Source organism: Scardinius erythrophthalmus (assembly GCF_964197995.2).
Source record: "Scardinius erythrophthalmus genome assembly, chromosome: 5".
NCBI lineage: Eukaryota > Metazoa > Chordata > Actinopteri > Cypriniformes > Leuciscidae > Scardinius > Scardinius erythrophthalmus.
Window position 1 is genome coordinate 30,550,640 of NC_138225.1, and position 22,514 is coordinate 30,573,153.

General features: G+C 37.6%; 1 protein-coding gene across 2 annotated transcripts in view; it reads left to right on the forward strand.

The window, feature by feature from the left end:
- The first annotated feature begins 619 nt into the window (after positions 1–619).
- The window catches only part of dapk1 (death-associated protein kinase 1), a 68,901-nt gene continuing 47,006 nt past the window's right edge, over positions 620–22,514 (forward strand). The window contains exons 1-2 of one of the 2 annotated variants that reach the window (XM_081366179.1): positions 620–782; positions 1,303–1,464. In XM_081366179.1, the coding sequence (XP_081222305.1) occupies positions 1,403–1,464 (62 nt within the window). In that variant the 5' untranslated portion in view covers positions 620–782; positions 1,303–1,402. Of the gene's footprint in view, positions 783–1,048; positions 1,465–22,514 lie in introns of those variants that run through there. The other variant, XM_081366180.1, reaches the window with a different exon arrangement.

Below are 22,514 nucleotides of genomic sequence, written 5' to 3' on the forward strand. Positions count from 1 at the left end.
AAATAAACAGTGTTTTCATATAAGTACCTACCAATGTGGGGAAACGTTTACACTGTTAATGAAAAACAGACAGACAGAAGGACAGACATATAGATAGACAGACAGACAGAAGGATAGATAGATAGATAGACAGACAGACAGACAGACAGACAGACAGACAGACAGACAGACAGACAGACATATAGAGAGACAGACAGACAGACAGACAGACAGACAGACAGACAGACAGATAGACAGACAGACAGACAGACAGACAGACAGACAGACAGACAGATAGATAGATAGACGGACGGACGGACGGACGGACGGACAGATAGACAGACAGACAGACAGATAGATAGATAGATAGATAGATAGATAGATAGATAGATAGATAGATAGATAGATAGATAGATAGATAGATAGATAGATAGATAGATAGATAGATAGATAGATAGATAGATAGATAGATAGATAGATAGATAGATAGATAGATAGATAGATAGATAGATAGATAGAGTACATTCAATTTGATACTTTTTTAGTCTCAATTACATTTTAACACATCTGAAGAATATTGATCAAAATGTCTAGACTTTAATTTTGATTATAATGAGCATCTCTCCACAGCGCCCCCTCCGGTGGACTGCAGGCGAGAGCCCAGCACCATGTCTACATTGTTACAGTCCTCCCATTTCCTGCAACACAACACTTCCATGTATCTCGTGAAGGGTATGCTGTTTTATCGCTTTTCACTGGATCGTACCTGCTGCCTGGGGATTGACAACGATGGAAATATAAAGGTAAGCTACTTTTATTTGCTTTTATTTAAGTAATAAGCATATTACCGGTAAGAGCATGCTATACTTTGTTAGACCGTGGAGGTAATGAAGGAACACGTCAGGTTTCTCTAACGATATGAAACCTGAAAGGGAGGGCGTAGAACATTTTCATTTTATATGGTGTACCAACAGCCTACACAATGTTATTTGGTTATCTTGTCAGTTTTCTTGCCGTGGTGAGTGAACACAGGGGTTATGTATGATCACGAGCAGTTCCTCACACACACATATCAAGCTGCGCTGTTCACTTGGCAACGCCAATCGCCGTGGACGCCTTAACAAAACCTCTGTTACCTTCTCCCGTATGAGGTTTACTAGTTTCCACCCACTGGCTAATGCCGTCTAAGCGTACACAAACAGTAGCTGACGTGCTGTGAGTGTAGTCAGTGGCTCAGAAGAGGTTTACGAGAAGACGAGAAGACACTGAGCGTTTTTACGCACAACACGCGCGTTTCTCTCACGGGTCTCTCTCTCTCCGCAGAGCGAATATGAGAGGGGTTCGCCGCAAACTGTCATTAGGTTGACAGAGATGGGCTGCTGATTTTGGGAATCCCGGAGAGCTGGAAGCGCCCAGGAACACCATGACCGTGTTCAACCAGGAGAATGTGGAGGATTATTACGAGATTGGAGACGAACTCGGGAGGTACGTGATGATTTCTGGGCGTTAGGTGACATTTATTTCATGCAGTTGGTTGTTTTGGAGGAATTATATCCATATACATTTATGAAACAGATCTATTTCTAATGAACTTTATAAAAACTGTTCAAAATAAAGGTTCCAAAAGAGAGTTGTCGCAGCAATTTTGGGGACACTTCCAGAAGAACCTTTTTTTTCTTACTGTGAATAACATTTTAATAATCTGAATAACCTTTTCCACTATAAAGAACCTTTTGTGCAATAGAAAATTCTATGGATGTTAAAGGTTCTTCATGGAAACATATATTCCAAGAAAGAACCTTTTTTGTTTTTATAATGAACCACTGAATACACCATCTACTGTTGTTCAATCAGCATACACAAGAGAGCTTTAAGGTGGTGCATAGGTCTTTCAGGATGGGCTGTACTACTAAAAAAGTACCTAAAAGTACCATGGTATTACCCTAGGCTTTTAGGGAATGGTAATACCATGGTACTCTTTGAAGTTGCTTAAGCTGCCATGTCAGTACCATTTAGTACCATGGTGTTTACTATATCTTAAGTGTCACAATTACTGTACCATGGCACCTCGGTGGGGTTGTTGCCAGGATGGTCTCAGCTCATTATTGGGCATCCCAAACCCCCCCGGAGCCAGGAAATCACTGGTTGTCACTCTAGCAGATGTTCATACATTCCTAGTTATAATGATCTCCAATGGCATTTATTGATTAATGGGGCTCAGATGGCTGTGAAAGCCCAAATTCTCTTCTGGGAGCCTTACTTGAGAGGTTGATCAAGACAAATTTGGTTAGTCTGCTATTCTGTGACTCAACGACAATTGCATTTTTACTTAATAATTTGGCTTTTGAGGACATCCAGTCAGCAATTGATTTCATTTTGCAGGGTATCGCGACTCAGTTCTTATTAAGGGACGGTCACACAACACTTTTCGTTCCATTCACTTCCGTTCCGTTCATAGGCATGCTCACGTGAAGAAGTTTCACATTTCGCTGCTTTACACTGTTTAAGAACACAAATTTTAAAGCTGCAGATTTGAAGTGTTGCAGGGAAGTGGAGTAGATTGACTTATTCATTGTATGTTGAATTTATGTTTTTAAAAAAAAGACGCCACAGAGCGGGAAGTCACATCCGTTGCAGTGTCCAAAGAAATTTTACATCCTCAAAATGTAATGTTTGTGTAATATTAGCTGTGTAATATTGTGTAACATTTCAGCATTGGTGGTCAAGAGATGGATGTTCTTTTGAACTGATTTTCATGAGAATGCAGTTTCTCGGATTCCCATTGACTGCTGTGTGTGTGGGCGATAAATCACCACGCACATAGGGATGAGTCTGCTCCTTGTGTGGGTTGTGGGAAATCAGGCTGTTGTTGTATTTAAGAGAAATATTTTATCTGTTAGTGCTCACGTAACAGCCTATAGGATGCAGATGCATTGCTCACGCTCGCTAAAAACGGTTGCATAATGTGTAAACATACTGAGGAGAATTTGAATCGAATGCTGAAGATGTTCTTGTCATTGGCTCCTGAGGGATGACAGCATCTGTTGGTCGTTCTTATGGCATAATTGACTCAATGACTGCAAAGTAGTTTCCTCCAGTTAGTACTGAATTATTTTATAATAGAAAAGTATAAGAAAGCAGTATTGCTTTACTCTTAGGGATTGTGTGTCTAACATCTGAGGTTGGTTATTTGCTGTTAGTTGATTTGGTGTTAAAATGCTGTTTTTAAAATGCGCATATTCATGAGCATTGATTTCATGTTTAAGTCTGGACAGCTTTTAATTGACAGTTATGTGTTTTAACTATTTAAACATGCATGAACCATCCCTTTATTTATTGGTAATCTTTGAAATTTAAATGTTTGATTGAAAACACCTGCTTGAAATGTTTTGTAGGTCTGCTTGAGTAGTGTTTTTATGCTGTCCTTGAATTTTTATTCATATGCATGATGTGACATTTTACATATTCCAAATTATTTGAATAGTATTGAAGACAAAACATTTGAATATTATGGTTTCACCATGACAACTTCATGACTAGTTATTAGTTTTGGTTATGCCATAGAGCTACTAATCCCACTATTGGATGAATGGATTGCAGCTTCATGCGTACAAAATAGTCTGAAATAAAACAAAAAGACCAACAATCATTGTATCCCACTGGCACATTTTAAGTTCATTCTGCATTCCCTCCTTCACTAAAACCTCCAAATCAGGACCAAGAACATCATTCACTGTTCCTAAATCAGCCATTTATTATTTACCCTCCTCACCATGTTCAGGGCTTAGCTTTGATGCCTCATCAAAATGGTTAAGCGTACCCCACCAGCATTGAGGCCTTACTCTGTGCTTGCGTGTTACTTGGGCTGTAAGGTTAAACATACAGGCTCTCTTTGTGGGGCTTATGAGGCTTCGGCCCATGGAAGCTCTTAAGTGAGGAGGTTTCTTTATTCTGATGGGAACTGCTCCGGGTGGTCCTCCTCAGAGTAGGAGGAGCAGTGGCCTGTTGGCTAAATTTGAAGCGGGGGTCTCGGCTGGCACTGCTTTTCATTGACTAACACTATGAGCTGCCGCATCTCGAAGGTGGTGTGTGTAATTTTTGCACCAACATAGCGACAATACAATTTTCCAAATTTCCCTCACATTAGGGTTATTATCATTCAAACATTTTTGAATGATTAAACATTTTTGTTAATTGAAACAAAGATGAAATAAATATAAATATTAGATGAAAAACTTTAAGGGATAGTTCACCCAAAAAAATGAATTCTGTCATAATTTACACCCCCAAGTTGTTCTGAACCTGTATAAATGTCTTTCTTCTGCTGAAAACAAGAAAATATTTTGAAGAGTATGGGTAACCAAACAGTTGGGCGCTTGACTTCAGTAGTATGGAAAAAAAATACATGGAAATCTATTTTTATTATTATTTATTTATTTATTTTTGTATGTGCTTAACATCCATTGTGTGTATAACTGCTTGGTGTTTTCCTTATTCTTAATTTGAATTAAGGTATGATTGTTTGTTATATGTGTATACTATTTATACTAGGCTATATATATACATTATTGTTACTTTCTGTCAGACCTAAGATGAACCAAAAAAAAAATAAAAAAAATTCTATGGAAGTCAATGGGGTTCATCAACTGTTTGGTTACCTATATGTATTTAAACTAAAAGATAGGTAGAACTGAAGTAAGTTGAAGCACTAAAATTATTAACTGAAAATATGAAAATTAATAGAAACGTTAAACAAAAAATAATAAAAATGTCAAAAGCACTTTAACAAAAATTAATTAAGATAAAAGTAAAACTGAAATGATAAAAGCAAATTCAAAATATGAATAAAAACTATAATAGTATAGACAGGGCTATGCATAAGTTTAGACACCCATGCTAAAGTTGACTAAAAAGAGGAATAAAAAATCATCTTTTGGAAATTGAACTTAATGCCTTAATTTAAAAAAATTAGGAAAAATCCAACCTTTAAGGACACCAATTTTCTTTGTGAATGAATAATGTATCGTAAATAAATAAATGTTCTTCCTTGAAATACAGGGTGCATAAGTCTGGACACCCCTATGTTAAATTCCCATAGAGGCAGGCAGATTTTTATTTTTAAAGGCCAGTTACTTCATGGATCCAGGATACTATGCATCCTGATAAAGTTCCCTTGGCCTTTGGAATTAAAATAACCCCACATCATCACATAGCCTTCACCATACCTAGAGATTGGCATGGTTTTATTTCAGTTAGCCTAATAGCTGGTTTGATTTGCATTGAGAGATGATCTTATGGAAAGTACTCCATGCCAATCTCTAGGTATGGTGAAGGCTATGTGATGATGTGGGGCTATTTTAATTCCAAAGGCCAAGGGAACTTTATCAGGATGCATAGTATCCTGGATCCATGAAGTAACTGGCCTTTAAAAATAAAAATCTGCCTGCCTCTATGGGAATTTAACATAGGGGTGTCCAAACTTATGCACCCTGTATTTCAAGGAAGAACATTTATTTATTTACCATACATTATTCATTCACAAAGAAAATTGGTGTCCTTAAAGGTCGGATTTTTCCTATTTTTTTTAATTAAGGCATTAAGTTCAATTTCCAAAAGATGATTTTTTATTCCTCTTTTTAGTCAACTTTAGCATGGGTGTCTAAACTTATGCATAGCACTGTAAATAATATTAAAATAACACTGCCCCACATGTTTCATTGGATCCCATTCCTAGTCCAACCCCAAACGCTAAAGTTCCACTCATACTTAAAACAAGATTCCAAGCGCTTCACCATATTAAATGCACATTAAACATCACTGAACAACTTTTGAATGGGAGTCTGTCTGTCTATCCATTTCAGTATGGATCGTTTCTAGCCCAATCTTAGAAGATCAACATCAGCTTTAGCGCTAATGCTAAAAGCGAAGATGAATTCCCAACCAATAAGGAACTCCTCTCATTTTACAGTTCACTCAGTAATGATATCTGTGCTGCTCTATTACATTAAGTCTCTAAGACCGACTATAATGTTGGCTGCTCTCGGTCTGTCCTGCCACTAATTGGTTCCCCTTTGTGTCTGTTTGCTCTGGCTGTGTGTGTGAAAGGGGAGGAGCAGATTTTTTTGCTGGATCTCACCATCACTTCAAGAGGCAGTGCTTCTGACTGTGTCGTTTTGAAGAGTGTGCTACAGAGAACTTATTACCCGGACTGTGATTCTAAGGAGATTCCTCCAAGAAGCTGAGATCACCAATGAGATTCCTCCAAAAAGCTGAGATCCCAAGCAGTTTTGATGAGGGCCACTTTAACAATGTCCCTACCCCCCCCCCCCCCCCCCCCGTAATGACATGCAGAATATGCAAGTTTTTTGTTGTTGACCTATATTTGCACCCCAGTAAAATGTGTCAGAGGGTGCTGGTGTTGAGGTTCGGAGTGTGGGAGATTAATTTTCTTTACCCACCATAGTGGATAATTCATGCCTGATGTTACCTACGCTTATTTATATTTATAACTTATTTTACCTAGATTTTGCCATCAAATTACTGACATGGCATTCAACCAAATAACTAAAACATTTGTGTGTATATATATATACAGTGAGGAAAATAAGTACTTGAACACCCTGCTATTTTGCAAGTTCTCCCACTTAGAAATCATGGAGGGGTCTGAAATTGTCATCGTAGGTGCATGTCCACTGTGAGAGACATAATCTAAAAAAAAAAATCCAGAAATCACAATGTATGATTTTTAACTATTTATTTGTATGATACAGCTGCAAATAAGTATTTGAACACCTGAGAAAGTCAATGTTAATATTTGGTACAGTAGCCTTTGTTTGCAATTACAGAGGTCAAACGTTTCCTATAGTTTTTCACCAGGTTTGCACACACTGCAGGAGGGATTTTGGCCCACTCCTCCACACAGATCTTCTCTAGATCAGTCAGGTTTCTGGGCTGTCGCTGAGAAACACGGAGTTTGAGCTCCCTCCAAAGATTCTCTATTGGGTTTAGGTCTGGAGACTGGCTAGGCCATGCCAGAACCTTGATATGCTTCTTACAGAGCCACTCCTTGGTTATCCTGGCTGTGTGCTTCGGGTCATTATCATGTTGGAAGACCCAGCCTCGACCCATCTTCAATGCTCTTACTGAGGGAAGGAGGTTGTTCCCCAAAATCTCGCAATACATGGCCCCGGTCATCCTCTCCTTAATACAGTGCAGTCGCCCTGTCCCATGTGCAGAAAAACACCCCCAAAGCATGATGCTACCACCCCCATGCTTCACAGTAGGGATGGTGTTCTTGGGATGGTACTCATCATTCTTCTTCCTCCAAACACGTTTAGTGGAATTATGACCAAAAAGTTCTATTTTGGTCTCATCTGACCACATGACTTTCTCCCATGACTCCTCTGGATCATCCAAATGGTCATTGGCAAACTTAAGACGGGCCTTGACATGTGCTGGTTTAAGCAGGGGAACCTTCCGTGCCATGCATGATTTCAAACCATGACGTCTTAGTGTATTACCAACAGTAACCTTGGAAACGGTGGTCCCAGCTCTTTTCAGGTCATTGACCAGCTCCTCCCGTGTAGTTCTGGGCTGATTTCTCACCTTTCTTAGGATCATTGAGACCCCACGAGGTGAGATCTTGCATGGAGCCCCAGTCCGAGGGAGATTGACAGTCATGTTTAGCTTCTTCCATTTTCTAATGATTGCTCCAACAGTGGACCTTTTTTCACCAAGCTGCTTGGCAATTTCCCCGTAGCCCTTTCCAGCCTTGTGGAGGTGTACAATTTTGTCTCTAGTGTCTTTGGACAGCTCTTTGGCCTTGGCCATGTTAGTAGTTGGATTCTTACTGATTGTATGGGGTGGACAGGTGTCTTTATGCAGCTAACGACCTCAAACAGGTGCATCTAATTTAGGATAATAAATGGAGTGGAGGTGGACATTTTAAAGGTGCTGTATGTAGGATCCAGCGGCCTCTAGCGGTGATGTTTCAGATTGCAACAACAGTGCTCGTGCGCGTGCTCAAACTCAAGAGCGCGAACTCACTACCGGCGGCCACACTTTTCAACACAACGGAGAAAGCATCACACAACATGCTGGAAACTCATGTAAACTCCCACTGCAACATTACCATAATAGGCTACTTTTATCAGCTTGACGTAGAACTAATGCTCCATGCTCGTACCATGATAACGTTACATTGACTGTATTTTGCCGACATGTGGTGTTATCTAGCATTATTTTACTAACTATTTGTGTATCTTTCACAATCAGCAATGTCAATATAAGGTCAATGAATGAAAACGAAAACGGTTAGTCAACTAGACTGGACAATTTCAGTGTAACAATAAGACAGTAAGTAATATTACTGTACTGAACATGTCTGGAAATGTGTATTATAAACAATATGATAGTAGTGGGATGAGTGACGTTAGACAGTAGATCTAGAACATAAAATAAAAGTTACATCCTAAAGCACCTGCTTTTTGTTATCATGGAACAGTCTTTTGTATTCATTTCATGTCTTATGTATGTTATATTTTACCTTGCTATTTCAAAACGGAGGTCTCTCCACAATTCAAACGCTCTGCCGATGTTGATCCGTGTTTTCGTCCTGAGTCGATCCGATTGACGTTTGGCCTGACGAGCTTCAGCAGATATATATATATATATATATATATATATATATATATATATATATATATATTTTTTTTTTGGAGTTTGTGTTGGAGTCTGTGTTGTGCTGGAGGCAGGTCGTTTTTTGGTGTTATCAGACTCCATGTCGTTAGCTGCAGTGCAGTTGCAATAGACTGTAGGCTCGGGAGCGCGCATGCACGTCACATCCGGTGGATTTTGCAGAAAATCCGACCCGGAGACTTCACATAAAAATAGGAATACTGGCCTTCAGAGGTAATAGCAAAACACGAAAAGTGGATCAATGTAATGTGTGATTACAACCCCTTCACAGACGGGCAATAAAAAAAGGATTCATTTTATAAAAAAAGTTACATACAGCACCTTTAAAGGCAGACTAACAGGTCTTTGAGGGTCAGAATTCTAGCTGATAGACAGGTGTTCAAATACTTATTTGCAGCTGTATCATACAAATAAATAGTTAAATTTATTCAGTATATTGTATATCATATAATATACAATATCATATATTGTGATTTCTGGATTTTTTTTTTTAGATTATGTCTCTCACAGTGGACATGCACCTACGATGACAATTTCAGAACCCTCCATGATTTCCAAGTGGGAGAACTTGTACAAAATAGCAGGGTGTTCAAATACTTATTTTCCTCACTGTATATATATATATATATATATATATATATATATATATATATATATATATATATATATATATATATATATATATAGACCAAACCAAAACATCTTATAGGTCCATTGTATATTACTTTCCCTTCATGGATGTGACTCTAGCCCTCTATCATGCTGAAGATATCTGCTGGTATGAGTGGCTATGCACACATAGCATCATTCAGAGTGCACTAGTGCGTAAACGTAGCTACTCGTCCGTCTGTGTGTGTTCAGTGGGTGAAGTTTGGGTGTCTCTTGTGAAGCCTAATGAGATTTGTGGGGGTGAGAGTGTGAGAATGTGAATGAGATCAAGAGCATTTGTGAGCGAGCGTGCCGGCAGGGTCATGGTACACTGTAAGACAATCCTGCTGTGAAGTATTAGTCTTGACCAGTGAAGCATGTGTAAGACAAGAGGGAAAATAGGAGTTTTTTTTCTCTGTCTGTCATTTTCTGTTTGGCATGGTGAATGCAGCTTTTGAGGATACAAAATATATTCCCCCCAGCATCCCAAACTAACCATCTTAAAAGGGTTTCCTGGATAGTACAAAGGTTAAACCGGCCACATCTGTCCACAGCATGTTAATCAGTGCCAATAAAGAGCCATTGTTAGTCATTGACAAAAACATGGCTTTTTTGAATGTTTTTTTTTTTTTTTGGTCTGCTGTTGAGGTGCAGTAGGTTTTGGCTATTAGCGTGGTCTAACCCTGCATAAAGCATCTTTCTCAATTTATGGCCATTCAAATGTAGCCATGCATTCTGCCAAATTGCAATTTGTATGTGGTACCATATCAATTATAGGCCTATATTAGAAATGTTTACATTTGCCCAAATTGGCAAATTTCAAATTTTTAATTACGCATGCTTGTTTGCCCAATAATTATTTTTTTATTACATTTGCCTAACACGTTTACATTTATTTTAGCAAAATATCAAAATGAGTATTCACTTGATTTTAGTTGTTAGTGCTTTATTCTTAATCAATTTAGACAAAAAAGTTATGAATTTTAATATCAGCCATTCATCAGTTATTGGCCAAAAGATTAAAATAATTATTGGATTATTAGTATCAGCTAGAAATGTGATATCCGTGCATCACGTCTACATTATATTACAGTAGATGTTTTACCTGTGACCGATCATTTATGCATAATTTCATAGCACAGGACAGTCTGTAGTAGAAGAGTTTGAGACTGTGCATTTTTGCATTTCTGCCCTTCAGTGTTGTGTCAGCCATCATTTTCCTGTGGCTTCATAGTGAATTGTCCAATAGCATTTACAGCTCAGGGGATTGGCTCTAAAACATTATCCTGAACTGAACGCCCATGTCAGAATTCAAATTTGGTTCCTGTGCCACTAGGTTAATGATAACACTGACAGATAGCTTTGTCCAGGTATTATAGAGATCCTTCATTGTGTCAGGTTTTTGTTTCCTGTGATTAACAGAAAACCTTGAGAATGAAATGAGCTTGGGTGCAGGTGGATTGAATGCAGCGGGTGGCCTGCGTTGGCAAGTGTTTACACAATTAAATATGTGTGTACAGTGTACATAGTAACCTGGTTACTTTTTGTGCCACTCCTTTGACAGCTGACTTGACTGAACTGTTAGATTATAATATTCTGCTTAATAACATTTGAATTGTAGGCCTATTTCTTTTATACTTTGAGATATGAATGCTTTTTAACACACAATATTCTAATTGAACAGTTTTTATTTCACAATGAGCACGACATAGTGTTACTTACATTTTGAAACCATTCATCATGCCTTTCTTATATTCTAATCACCTGCTAGTCATATTGTGGGTATAATTGTGGGTTAAAATACTGCTTTATCACAGCTGGTTACAAGAGTTAATACATCACGGTGTTGTCATTCACACAAGAGACCTCTTGTAGAGTCCAGGATGTGTTGCTACAGTAGATCATAGTCGATTCATCAACTTTATTTGCACAGCCAACACTTCTTCAGTCAGTGCTTGGTTTTATACTGCAGTCAACGTAATGATTGTGCGCATCAGCCATGATGAGGCTATTTAATGTCAAGTGTAAGCATATGAATATGAATAATGGGAATCCACCTCCTGAATCATGATTCTTAATAGCAAATTACTGCGACTGATAGGCAGCATCTTCTAAAGGTGGCTCGAGCAAAGGCTGCGAAACAGCTTTTTCTCAGGCACATTTGCTAATATTTAGCAATACATTTGTGTGAACATGTTATGAATTCTTCTCACAAATCTCGGAGCACCAGCACTGTTAATGCCGTTGCTAAGCTACTGGTGAAGTGATGTCGTGGAAGGAATTCAGACTCCCTGTGCTGGATATCAAGTGCTTTTCTTTATATCTTGTAAGCCATTGTCATTGCCTTGTTGATCATTTTACTCACCTTTTAGTGCCATTTTTATGCTTTGTTTTTACTTTAGACAAAGAATTTGACCCTATTTAAAATGATACATTGTCACAATTCTTTGATATTGCTGCTTGAAGCGAGATCAGAATAGTTTATGCTGGCTGATCACATTCCTAAAAGCTTTCTTGTTTTCTTTATAATTGTTCTTTTATGGAGGAGGTTGAGTTACTGTATCCTCTGTTAAGACGTCAATACTAAAGCCGCAGAATGTGTGTTTAACACTCATGTTTTGACAGTAAGCAGTATTCGTCGAAACCAGGTGGATGTCAGTTTCTGTCTACATAGGGCATTTGGAAGATAAGGCCCGCAGCAGACTTCAGGTCTCCTCCCCTGGGTTGCTATGGGAACCACCCATTTATCCGGTTCTTTCCAGGCGTAGCTATCATTTAGGCTCGGTCATCTGTGGGGCTTCCTCCATTAGCAACGCTTCCTTAAATGAGTTCTGATTGACTGAATGTGAGACAGTCCTTCATGCTCATGGGAGAAGTCCAATTAATCGGACAATGCTGATATTCTGATTGGTTGCACCGTTTTGATTGAATTACAAATGCAAGCTTGTGTTTTAGCTAGATTTTGAGGACTCAAGAGTAGTAATGGCTACTTCAGACCATTTCATACACATTTGCCACCGGTGCCTCTTCACACAATGTGTTCTTTGTGACTTCAAATCCACTTGAAGGACAAAATTACATTCCACTGACATGTCAAATGCCTTGCTGGTCAAATCAAAGAAAAATTATGTTTTTACAGATAACACCGTAGCTAGTGTTATTTTTTAAATAAAAAAACGAGTGACCCAGTCTTTTAAAGTAGCCAATCAGAAAATACCCTCTTCCTTTTAGATCGCCATTCAAAAGTTTGGGGTTTTTAAGAATTTTTCAAATGTTTTTTGAAAGATGTCCATTATGTTCACCAATGTTGCATTTATTTGATGAAAATACAGTAAAAATACAGTAAAAAATTGTAATATTGTGAAATATTATTACAATTTAAAATAACTTGTTTCATATTTACAATGCAATTTATTCCTGTGATGGCAAAGCTGAATTTCCAGCATCATTACTCCAGTCTTCAGTGTCACATGGTTCTTCAGAAATCATTCTAACATGCTGATTTGCTGCTCAAGAAACATTTAGTTTATTATTATTTTCAATTTGTTGAAAACAATTGCAGACCTGCCAACCTGTATACATTTTGCGTAACAGGTACCCATTTTGACATCAAAGTACGCGCAGTATACTCAAATCAAGCAACAGCAAAAGAAGAAGTGTTCGACCAATCATAGCGCTGGGTTCATTCCCCAAATAGCAAGCGGAGATGATTGACAAATGTGGAAGGCCTATCTTTAAAAAGAGACAGCAAATCGACAGCAACACAAAATCCCGCACGATCCCCCATCCCACTCCTGCCGTCTGACTGACTGATTTCTTAAGCGAGGACAGTACAGTTGTCACAGTACTTCTAACTTCTTAAGGTAAACGGGTTGGGGTGGATGTTTCACCATGTACTGTACTGTGGTGTTGTTTTTGTTTTTTTGGTAGAATGAAGAAATTTAAAGACAGACACACAGTAAATATGAGTATTGTTCTCCTAGCTTTGTTTAGATTAGGGTTTACTCTAAAATACTGCCTTAACAGGATATCACTTTCCAGTCGTAGTCTTGAACACCTCAGCACAACATAATGTGCAGGTTAGCACAGATTTTAAAACTGAAATCATGTATGACTGACAAGCTCAAGGCTAGAGAAACAGCCATTTATTTATTCATTCTCAGTGTTGAGAAACTTTTGGAGTTTTGGAAAATAGGTCATGCTTTGTTGACTAGTAAAACAATTTTTTGAGGAGTTACAGCAATTGTTAGCAAAGTTGAGTAGAGTTTAATTTTATGCAAATGAGACAATGCAGAGACAACCAACTGAAGGGAGTTCCCCTTAGGAAATGTTTGCCTTTGAGTTGCGTTAACCAGTGAGGTTAAGAGTGCTAGCTGTAATCGATAATAAATAATAAGATATTATACAGTGAAACAAAAAAAGAGAAGGTGCATAGAGTTTTTGCATGCATTGCCCTTTGTCTTGCTCCTTGTGACCAAATCTGTCAGTTTCAATTCCTTAAAAGAGTATTGTTTCATTAAACAACAGAGCAGTCAAGCTTAACACCATGTCTACACCAGTTGTAACATGCTTAAGGGATGGTTAACCCCCAAAATGAAAATTCTGTTGTAATTTACTCAATCCTCAAGTTGTATGAATTTCTTTCTTCTGCTGAACACAAAAGAAGATATTTTGATGTCGGTAACCAGACAGTTTATGGACCCCATTGACTTCCATAGTATTTTTTTTCTACTATGAAAGTCAATGGGTGCCATCAACTATTTGGTTACCGACATTCTTCAAAATATCTTCTTTTGTGTTCAGCAGAAGAAAGAAACTCATACAGGTTTAGAACAACTTGAGGATGAGTAAATTATGACAGAATTTTCATTTTTGGGTGAACTATCCCTTTAAGTTGACAGACACTTATATTTCTGATGTGCTGCAAAGCTGATCCAGACACTTTCTTTGAATCAAAATAAAAAATGTAATGTAATGATTTTTTTATGTACTTCAAAGTGGGTGTATAGACAGTTGAAGCAATTTGCTATTTAACAACAGTTTTTTCAGAAATATATAAAATAAAAATCAATTTACACCAAAGGATTTTAGCTGAAAATAAACTAGGATTTTATTTTTCACATTTTTCCCTGATGCTGAAGCTGAGCTGATTGGTTTGTGTTCATGAATATTCTGAGATGATAAAACTGTGTTTCCAGTGTAGACATTGAACACCAATGTAGTGTTTTTTTTTTATTGAAGAACTAGTCAAAATAGTCAAATAGTTCAAATTATTGGATAAAAAAAACATGATGTTATGTGAGCTTGTGGCTTTTGTGTACATTTTAGAGTGGATGTTTAGCAGTAAAAGTTTCATGCAGAGTGTGACCTGGCAAGCACACATCAGTCTAAGTGTTACCTGTCTCTGAGGAAGGATTGCTTATCAGCTCCTGCTGATTGTTCACACACACACAAACCCAGACAATCTTCCTCTAAAGCCCTAATATCCTCAGCTCAAACCTCAGAGTGTGTCAGCTCTACTCCAACCACAGCTCTGTTTCCTTGGTTACTCCTGTGTGGCACTATGGCACTGAGAGTTATTGCATAACGTGTGCAGTTTGGGCGCTAAAGATTAGTGGGCTCTTTTCTCTCTGAACTGTCCACCCACATTCGTTTTTCACTAATGAACCAGTATATGACTCACGTATACATATCATTTAAAATTATGCACCTCTAAACGGGCTAATTTCTTGTGTTAAGATATAGATATGTGCCCACTGTTGCCATTAGGCATATATGAGTAGCCAAAGCTTTGATAGGTCATACTTCTGGTCAGATGTTTTCACTTTGTGCTGAGAAATATTGGGAAAGTGGGCTGATTTTTTTGTAATGTGTAATGTGTTGTAGTCTAAAAACTCTTCAAATCCCAGTTCACATTTAATTGCGTGGGATGACACTATCAAGGCTTATTTAATTACACTTGGACCGGTTCAGCGGGCTCGAAAAGTCAGTTCAGACTCTGCCAGATTCCTTCCAACAGACTATTCTCTGACCCAAACAGAACTCAGTTCACCAATGGAAAAGAGGATCGCTGTATTTCTACAGAAAATACTGACTATACTGAGCACATTCAGCATTGCATTACAAAGCCACCATTTGCTTTTCAGATTTTATATTTGTTAATGTAAGGAATTTTAAATATGGTATTGCAAAGCCTGAAGCTTTTAAAAAGTGTTTTATTTTACATTCTTTTATGAACTTCAAGTTCAAATTCATTATGTTTGTATAACTGATTATGCTAAAGTTCAATTTTTGTCACATTTTTTTTTTTTTGTACTATTTTGTCTTTTGCAATCCAAATGTGTTTCTTAACTCAAAAGTTGAGATTGAAACATTGAGTGAGCAACGATAAAAGCGATTTGTTAAATGTAACTTATCGACAGCAAAAGTGCTTTTGGTTCCTGGAAAACTGGCAGATTGCCTGTGATCTTCACGCTGTGTTAAAACCACTTTATCGATCTGACAGCATGTGCAGTGGTATACCAGTTTGTATGTGTGTAGTCAGCATTTCTAAAATGGTTCATTTTGCACTTCTATGATTGTTAAGTCCAAAGGTATTGAGAGTTGCAATGGCACTGTTGCTTTTTTATTTTATTTTTTTTTTTAAACCAGATAGCCCAGATTGGTAGGTAATTTCTTTAGGAATCACTACGTGGCTTATGACTAAGACACACTATAAGCTTATTTGAATGCGAACAGCACAGTCACACATACTGTAAGATGTTCCATGTTCACTAGTGATCTGATCTGGTTGGTGGTAATCAGCAATGCTGTCTTTTGAGCTGGGAAAGCTCATACATTTGAAAATATCAACCTTCATACTGAACAGATAAAAAAAAAAAGTTCCTCTTTCCCTTTAAAACTTAACGAAAAAATTTGCATATCCTCTTTCTTGAAGTATTTTGAACCCTTGCACAATTGGAACCAGTACAGCTGACAGATATTTGAGCAGATAATCATTTGTAAGGACAGAACAAACTTGATTTGTTGACATTCAGGGTTGAAAATGCCGACTTGAAGCTCAAGAAAAAAAAATGTCCAGATGTATATGGACAAATTGATCAAAAGTGAGAGTTGAGACATTAAAAATGTTACAAAAGGTTTTCTATTCATTATAGACTCCTGAAAAATCAATCAAAGTTTCCACAAAATATTAAGCTGCAAGGCTAACTTTCACACTCTGGCAAAGCGTGGTGTATGCAGGAACATGATGAAGGTAAACAGGCTTTATTAACAGAAGGGAAGCACCACCAAACTCAGCATTGACGTGAACTGGCAACAGAATAAACAAAACGGGGGATTTTTAAAAACAGAAATGAGGAACTAAATCACGAACATCTGTACATGATGAACAACAAATAAGTTGCCATAGAAACAAACGAGAACTAATACAGACATGGCAGAAACTGAACGAAACTAAACCTAACCATGACAGAAACATTGATAATAATATTAAATGTTTCTTGAGCAGCAAAGCAGCATATTAGAATGATTTCTGCAGGACCATGTGACTGAAGACTGGAGTAATGATGCTGAAAATTGAGCTTTGTCATCATAGAAATATATATTTTTTTTTTTATAAATTAAAATAAAATAGTTATTGATCAAATAAGTGTAGTCTTTGTGAGCATAAGAGACCTCTTTTCTTTACTGACTCCATATTTTTGATAATTATATAAGTGTGTATTATATGAAATACACACTTGCAAACCTGTACTATGACTTGAATAAACAGAAACTTGCACTCTGGTCAAAATTCAGACTGCAGTTCTCTAGGATAAGTTTTTACTTTTGACCTTTTATAAAAATTACTGACGAGCCATATTTAAAGTAGGAATGCACTGAAATTTTGACTACTTTTGTCCGAAACAGCTTTTTTCGGTTTTGGGCCCAAATGGTTTTGGAGGGACCAAAATCAGTGACCGAAACAGTGATCCGTGATCCGTGAAAATCAGTGATCCGATGGCATGTTTTGACTGTGTTCAGCGTCTATTTCATGCAAACAACATGGATAAGCTATAACAGTTAAACATGTCAGCTGTGTGGACACTAGCTCTGGATTGACAATATTAATTTCTTGATTTTAATCAGTAATGAATGATATGGTATCATAAGAGACCTCTTTTCTTTACTGACTCCATATTTTTGATAATTATATAAGTGTGTATTATATGATATACACACTTGCAAAAACAAGTAGCTGTACTATGACTAGAATAAACAGAAACTTGCACTCTGGTCAAAATTCAGACTGCAGTTCTCTAGGATAAGTTTTCATAAAAATTACTTTTAATCTGTGCTACACTAAACTTCACTAAACATTTGTAGCACGTCTGCTGTCCAGTAATCACAAAAGCTTTGTGCTTTGTTACTTTTAAAATGAAGCAAAGTCTCAACTTTAAAATTTTGTCAATTTTATTATGAAATTCAAACAATAAATGTCGTCGTCTCTTTACTACATCACGAAATAAACATGGGTGAACAACAGAAGGTATGTTGAAAGATTGAAAGATTTATTATTTGTTTCCGGTTTCGGTTTTCAGCCAAGTGCATCCTGAATTTTTGGTTTCGGCCCAGAATTTTCATTTCGGTGCATCCCTAATTTAAAGGGATACTCCACCGTCTTTTCATATTAAACTATGTTATTCCCTTAACTAAGACGAGTTGATGCATACCTCTCTCGTCTCAGTGCGTGCACTCAATCGCTCTGGCACGCGGCGAAACTTTGTTCACTCAGTTCATTCAATACGGGCCAAGCAGAGAAGCTACCAAACACCTCCACGTTTTCCCTATTTAATTTAATTACTCCGCCAAGTCGAAGTGCTTACAAGCACTTGCTATGGTATTCCGCCATACAATATAGTTATCCATTTTACACGCTTAGAAAAGCGCAACGTTTTGTTTTGTGTCACCGTCCTAGGTCGAGTTACACTACGCGAGTAACTGTGTTTAAATAGGGAAAACGTGGAGGTGTTTAGTAGCTTATCTGCTTGGCCCGTATTGAATGAACTGAGTGAACAAAGTTTCGCCGCGCGCCAGAGCGATTGAGTGCACGCACTGAGACGAGAGAGGTATGCATCAACTCGTCTTAGTTAAGGGAATAACATAGTTTAATATGAAAAGACGGTGGAGTATCCCTTTAAAGAGCCCCTTATTAGAATATTATGTTGTTAGCTTAGCAGCATGCTAATGGCAAACTCGATTGGAATCGAATTGTGAGTCGTTTTGTGTGGTGCACAAGTGAGCTCATTGGCCTTGTTTGATATTGACAAATCACTGGCAGCCTGTTATGGCTCAAGGCCTTCATCATTTGTTAATTTCATGCTGTTTTCACCTTAGTAGCCGACTCCATGCTCAATCTACTCTCTGTACAGCTCTTGTAATTAATTAAGCCTCAGCTATCCAGCACGACTAATGCTGTGCCCCGCCATCTGAAGCACGCCAAGTTACACTCCATCCCTTTATGATGGTTCAAAAAGTAGATGTTTGGCTGGAACGCTGGCTGTCTGCTGCCAGGAGGCAACTTTGTTTTCTAAGTCTCGCATAAGAACAGCTTGGACTGGAGACACGAGGAAGTGAGAGGAAATGAGGGTAACTGAAACAGCGCCATATTCCCAGGTGTGTCTCCCTTGCTCAAAAGTTCAGAAGTGCAAGGCTTTCAATAAACGGTGGGACAAAATGTATGATAATCCTGATACCGTAGTGCTTTAAGAATTCAGAATTATTTATGGATCAGACCGGCTTAGATTATGAGCCACTCTTATCGCTGGGCTCTTTGGGTGTAATAATATGGGGGTTGTTGAAAGCAATCTGGGGGCCGGTGTTGTGCTAACCAGTCAGGCACCCCACTGAACTGCCTGACGAGCCAATGGTGGGCCGGCACAAAAGCTGCTTTGTCATAAAGCTTGCAGGGGTCGAAACCCAGTCGACATGATTATACAGAGTAGGTATTATCAGACGAGGCAGAGGCCAATCTGAAATGTACACTTGTATTAATGTTGTCTCTTTTTTTGCTTTTCTTTCATCTACTCAAAACCACATCCAACCGATTTTTTTTAATCTAATCATTTATTCAGAAATACTTAAAATCAATTCATACATACTTGACTTGAATAGAAATCTTCTATGATGAGCATGTTTGTAATTTCGATATTAAAATGGTATATTTGAATTTTATAATATCATAATGAAGGAAAAAAGCATAATTAATGCTGGCCACACACTTGAAGATTTTAAGCCCAATTTTGGGCCCAATTTGCATCCCGCAATGATCAGGAGAGCTTGGCCTTATTTGAGGCTTGTCGCAACTGACCTTTTGTCCAAAATCTTACCAATCCCAAATTGACTTGATTGGGCTGCCTCTGACAGGATACCCTGCAATAGCCAATGAGAGCCACAAAGCAGCCACAAACTTGTCACGAAAGTGGAGGATTGAGCCAAGATTTCACCCATGTTCTTTTTCTGTTTTTTTTGTTTGTCACTGCAAAACAAAACACATGCCAAAAGAGTCAGCTGAAGACGTCGATCATCCTCCATATTTGTTTTTCTTCTGAAGTCACATTAGATCACGCAAGTTTCTGTGAGATCCCGTGTCTGTTGAATTGCCACTGTGAAATCGTTACTTCAATCGACTTGGTACTTGGTCTCGCAGTCTGGCCGAATCATCTAGTGTGTGCGTTCGGAGTATCGGAGTATTGAAACTGTCCTAATGCCTGTTGCCCACAGTTTTAATAAATCTGTTAAGATTTGAAAATCCTCTAGTGTCCCAAGCATAAGGAAAAAATTCCAAGAAGAAAATCTTATTATTCAACCTTTCTAGGACTATTACTTCAGATTTTAAAATGTAATATTTATGAATATATTTATATTTAAATATATGTATATTTGTAATTATGAATAATATTTATTGAATTCTATTTTTTTGTAAACAATTTTTTTTTTAAACTTAAAAAATTATTAATTAAATACTATTGTATGTAAACTCAAATGTATTCCAGGTGTAAGACCCTTTCACTTAATGGATATATATAAACCAAACTTTTATTGAAAGTTTTCCAAAACCATAAGAAACCAACATGATTACAAGGAATACATTAATAAGAAATGCATGTCTTTTAAACCTGATGGTTTTTTATGTGATTGACCCTTAAAGTAACTTTTTATATTATATATTATATTTTATTAACCAATATGGTTACTTTATTTACAAGTGCAAGTGCAATTAACACTGCAAATTGTATGTTGCAGTTATTATTTTAAATAATTAAAAGTTTCTTGTAATTGGTTGTCGAATCCCACCTGAGTTGAAACCTTTGGTTGGGTTTTCCCCTCACGCATGTGGATGGAGGCCTTTGAGACCACTTTCATCTCACTGCTGCTATTCTAAGCTTGCATGACGTTAGTTTGGCACCAGGTGAAAATGCATCTCGTTTCCACAGTGTAAACAGTGTAAAAGCAGATGGGAGCGCAAACATTCCCTGAGCCGCCTGACAATGACTCCTTGAGGTGAGACCATAGGGAATGAAACCAAAGCTGGAAAAAACCAACAGTTCACTAGGGGAAAAAAAAACGTTATCGTCAAGGTTCAATATATTTTTTCTGTCAAGTAGGCATCACAGATCTCTCTTGTAAATTGTACATCTTTGTTCTGTTCCAAGGTCAGTAGTCTGCTGGTTTTAAGAGGAATACCGTACTCGCCTGGTTCATAGACTGCTGTATTATATCAATATGTGGTTTGTACTCTGAAAATGAAAGGGATGAAATGTTTCTTGAATTTCTCTCTTTTTTCTGCGTCCTTGTTCCCCTTTGCCTTTTTCAATTTCCCGCTCAAATGAGCAAGCTAGCGCGCAAAATTGGTAGGTGTCCTTCGTAATCGACCATGTCTATACTGTGCATTTTAAAAAGTGTTGACAGCTGTCTCATTGTGTACTTTTCTGAGCAATAATCTACAGTCATTCAAAACCAAATGCATTTTATGCAGTGTTTAGGTTCTACTGTTGTGTGCTTCTGCATTTCACATGGCTTTAAATAAGATGGACAATTAATTGCCGTTCCCTTTGTAAAGTGGCTCGGTCTAGTGTTTCTCTTTGGCACACGCAGAGGAGTCAGCAGTCACCGACGAGGCTGAGTAATTGGTTCAAAGGTCACTGTTCGCGGTACGCTGACATTTTATCTGGTATTAAAGTGTTTTGATGAGCCCATCACTCTTTTGGATGTGGATTACAGGAGGATTCTGCCCTCCAGCTGCGTTTTCCTCATATTGCTTCGTTGAGCCTGATCTCAGAACAGCAGGAGGGTGGATCTTTTGAGGTCTCGTAGTAGAGATCTTTGATCAGTTACAGTCATAGAATTTAACAGTAGAGTCACTGGACACTTTACTATGTGTCCAAAAGCTATGAAATAATGCCTTCGTAGACTGTATGGAGCTAAGAAGGCAACATGGCAGGTGTGAATTCAGTGCATAACATCTTTTTCGGTAGTTAGATGCATTTGTCTGGTTGATTTCAGAAGGCAGTTTAGATATTTATTGTTGCTTATGACATCCTACATTCAATGGGTTTGACAGTTGGTGAAAACTGGCATCTGATGGACAGCTGTAACAAGTATATTTAATTTATAAATGATCTCATGGTTAATTGCACGGTTATCTAAGAGCTCACTTGAATTTGTTCTACACCATTAGACATGATGTCATGGTACCCTGGAATTCTGTCTGAAAGTTTTCTTACGAGGTAGCATACAAAAACACCGTGAAGGAGTTCTAGAAAAACACTGACTGGGTTATAGATTATAGAAGAGGTCAATCACTTTGTATGAACAAATGAACATAACTACATTGTTATTTTTTTTTTTATTTTTTTTTTCAAAGTTGTAAATAAAGCAAATATTACTTGAGCAAGAAAATACTATTTGAGGTTCATGTTTTATTAAATCTGTTACTTGCTAAATATTTGCAATTGTTTGTGAAATTTACTAGCTGTCAAGCTCCCCCAAAAATAAATAAATAAAAACAAATAAACACTATGAAATTAATCCTGAAACTATTCCAAATTTTCTTAAGCCGGAGTTGTTATTCACTGAAAATCTTGCTTGACATTCGTTGTCACCATTCACTGTCATTGAATGGAAAAGAGCAGCTTGAATGTTGCATT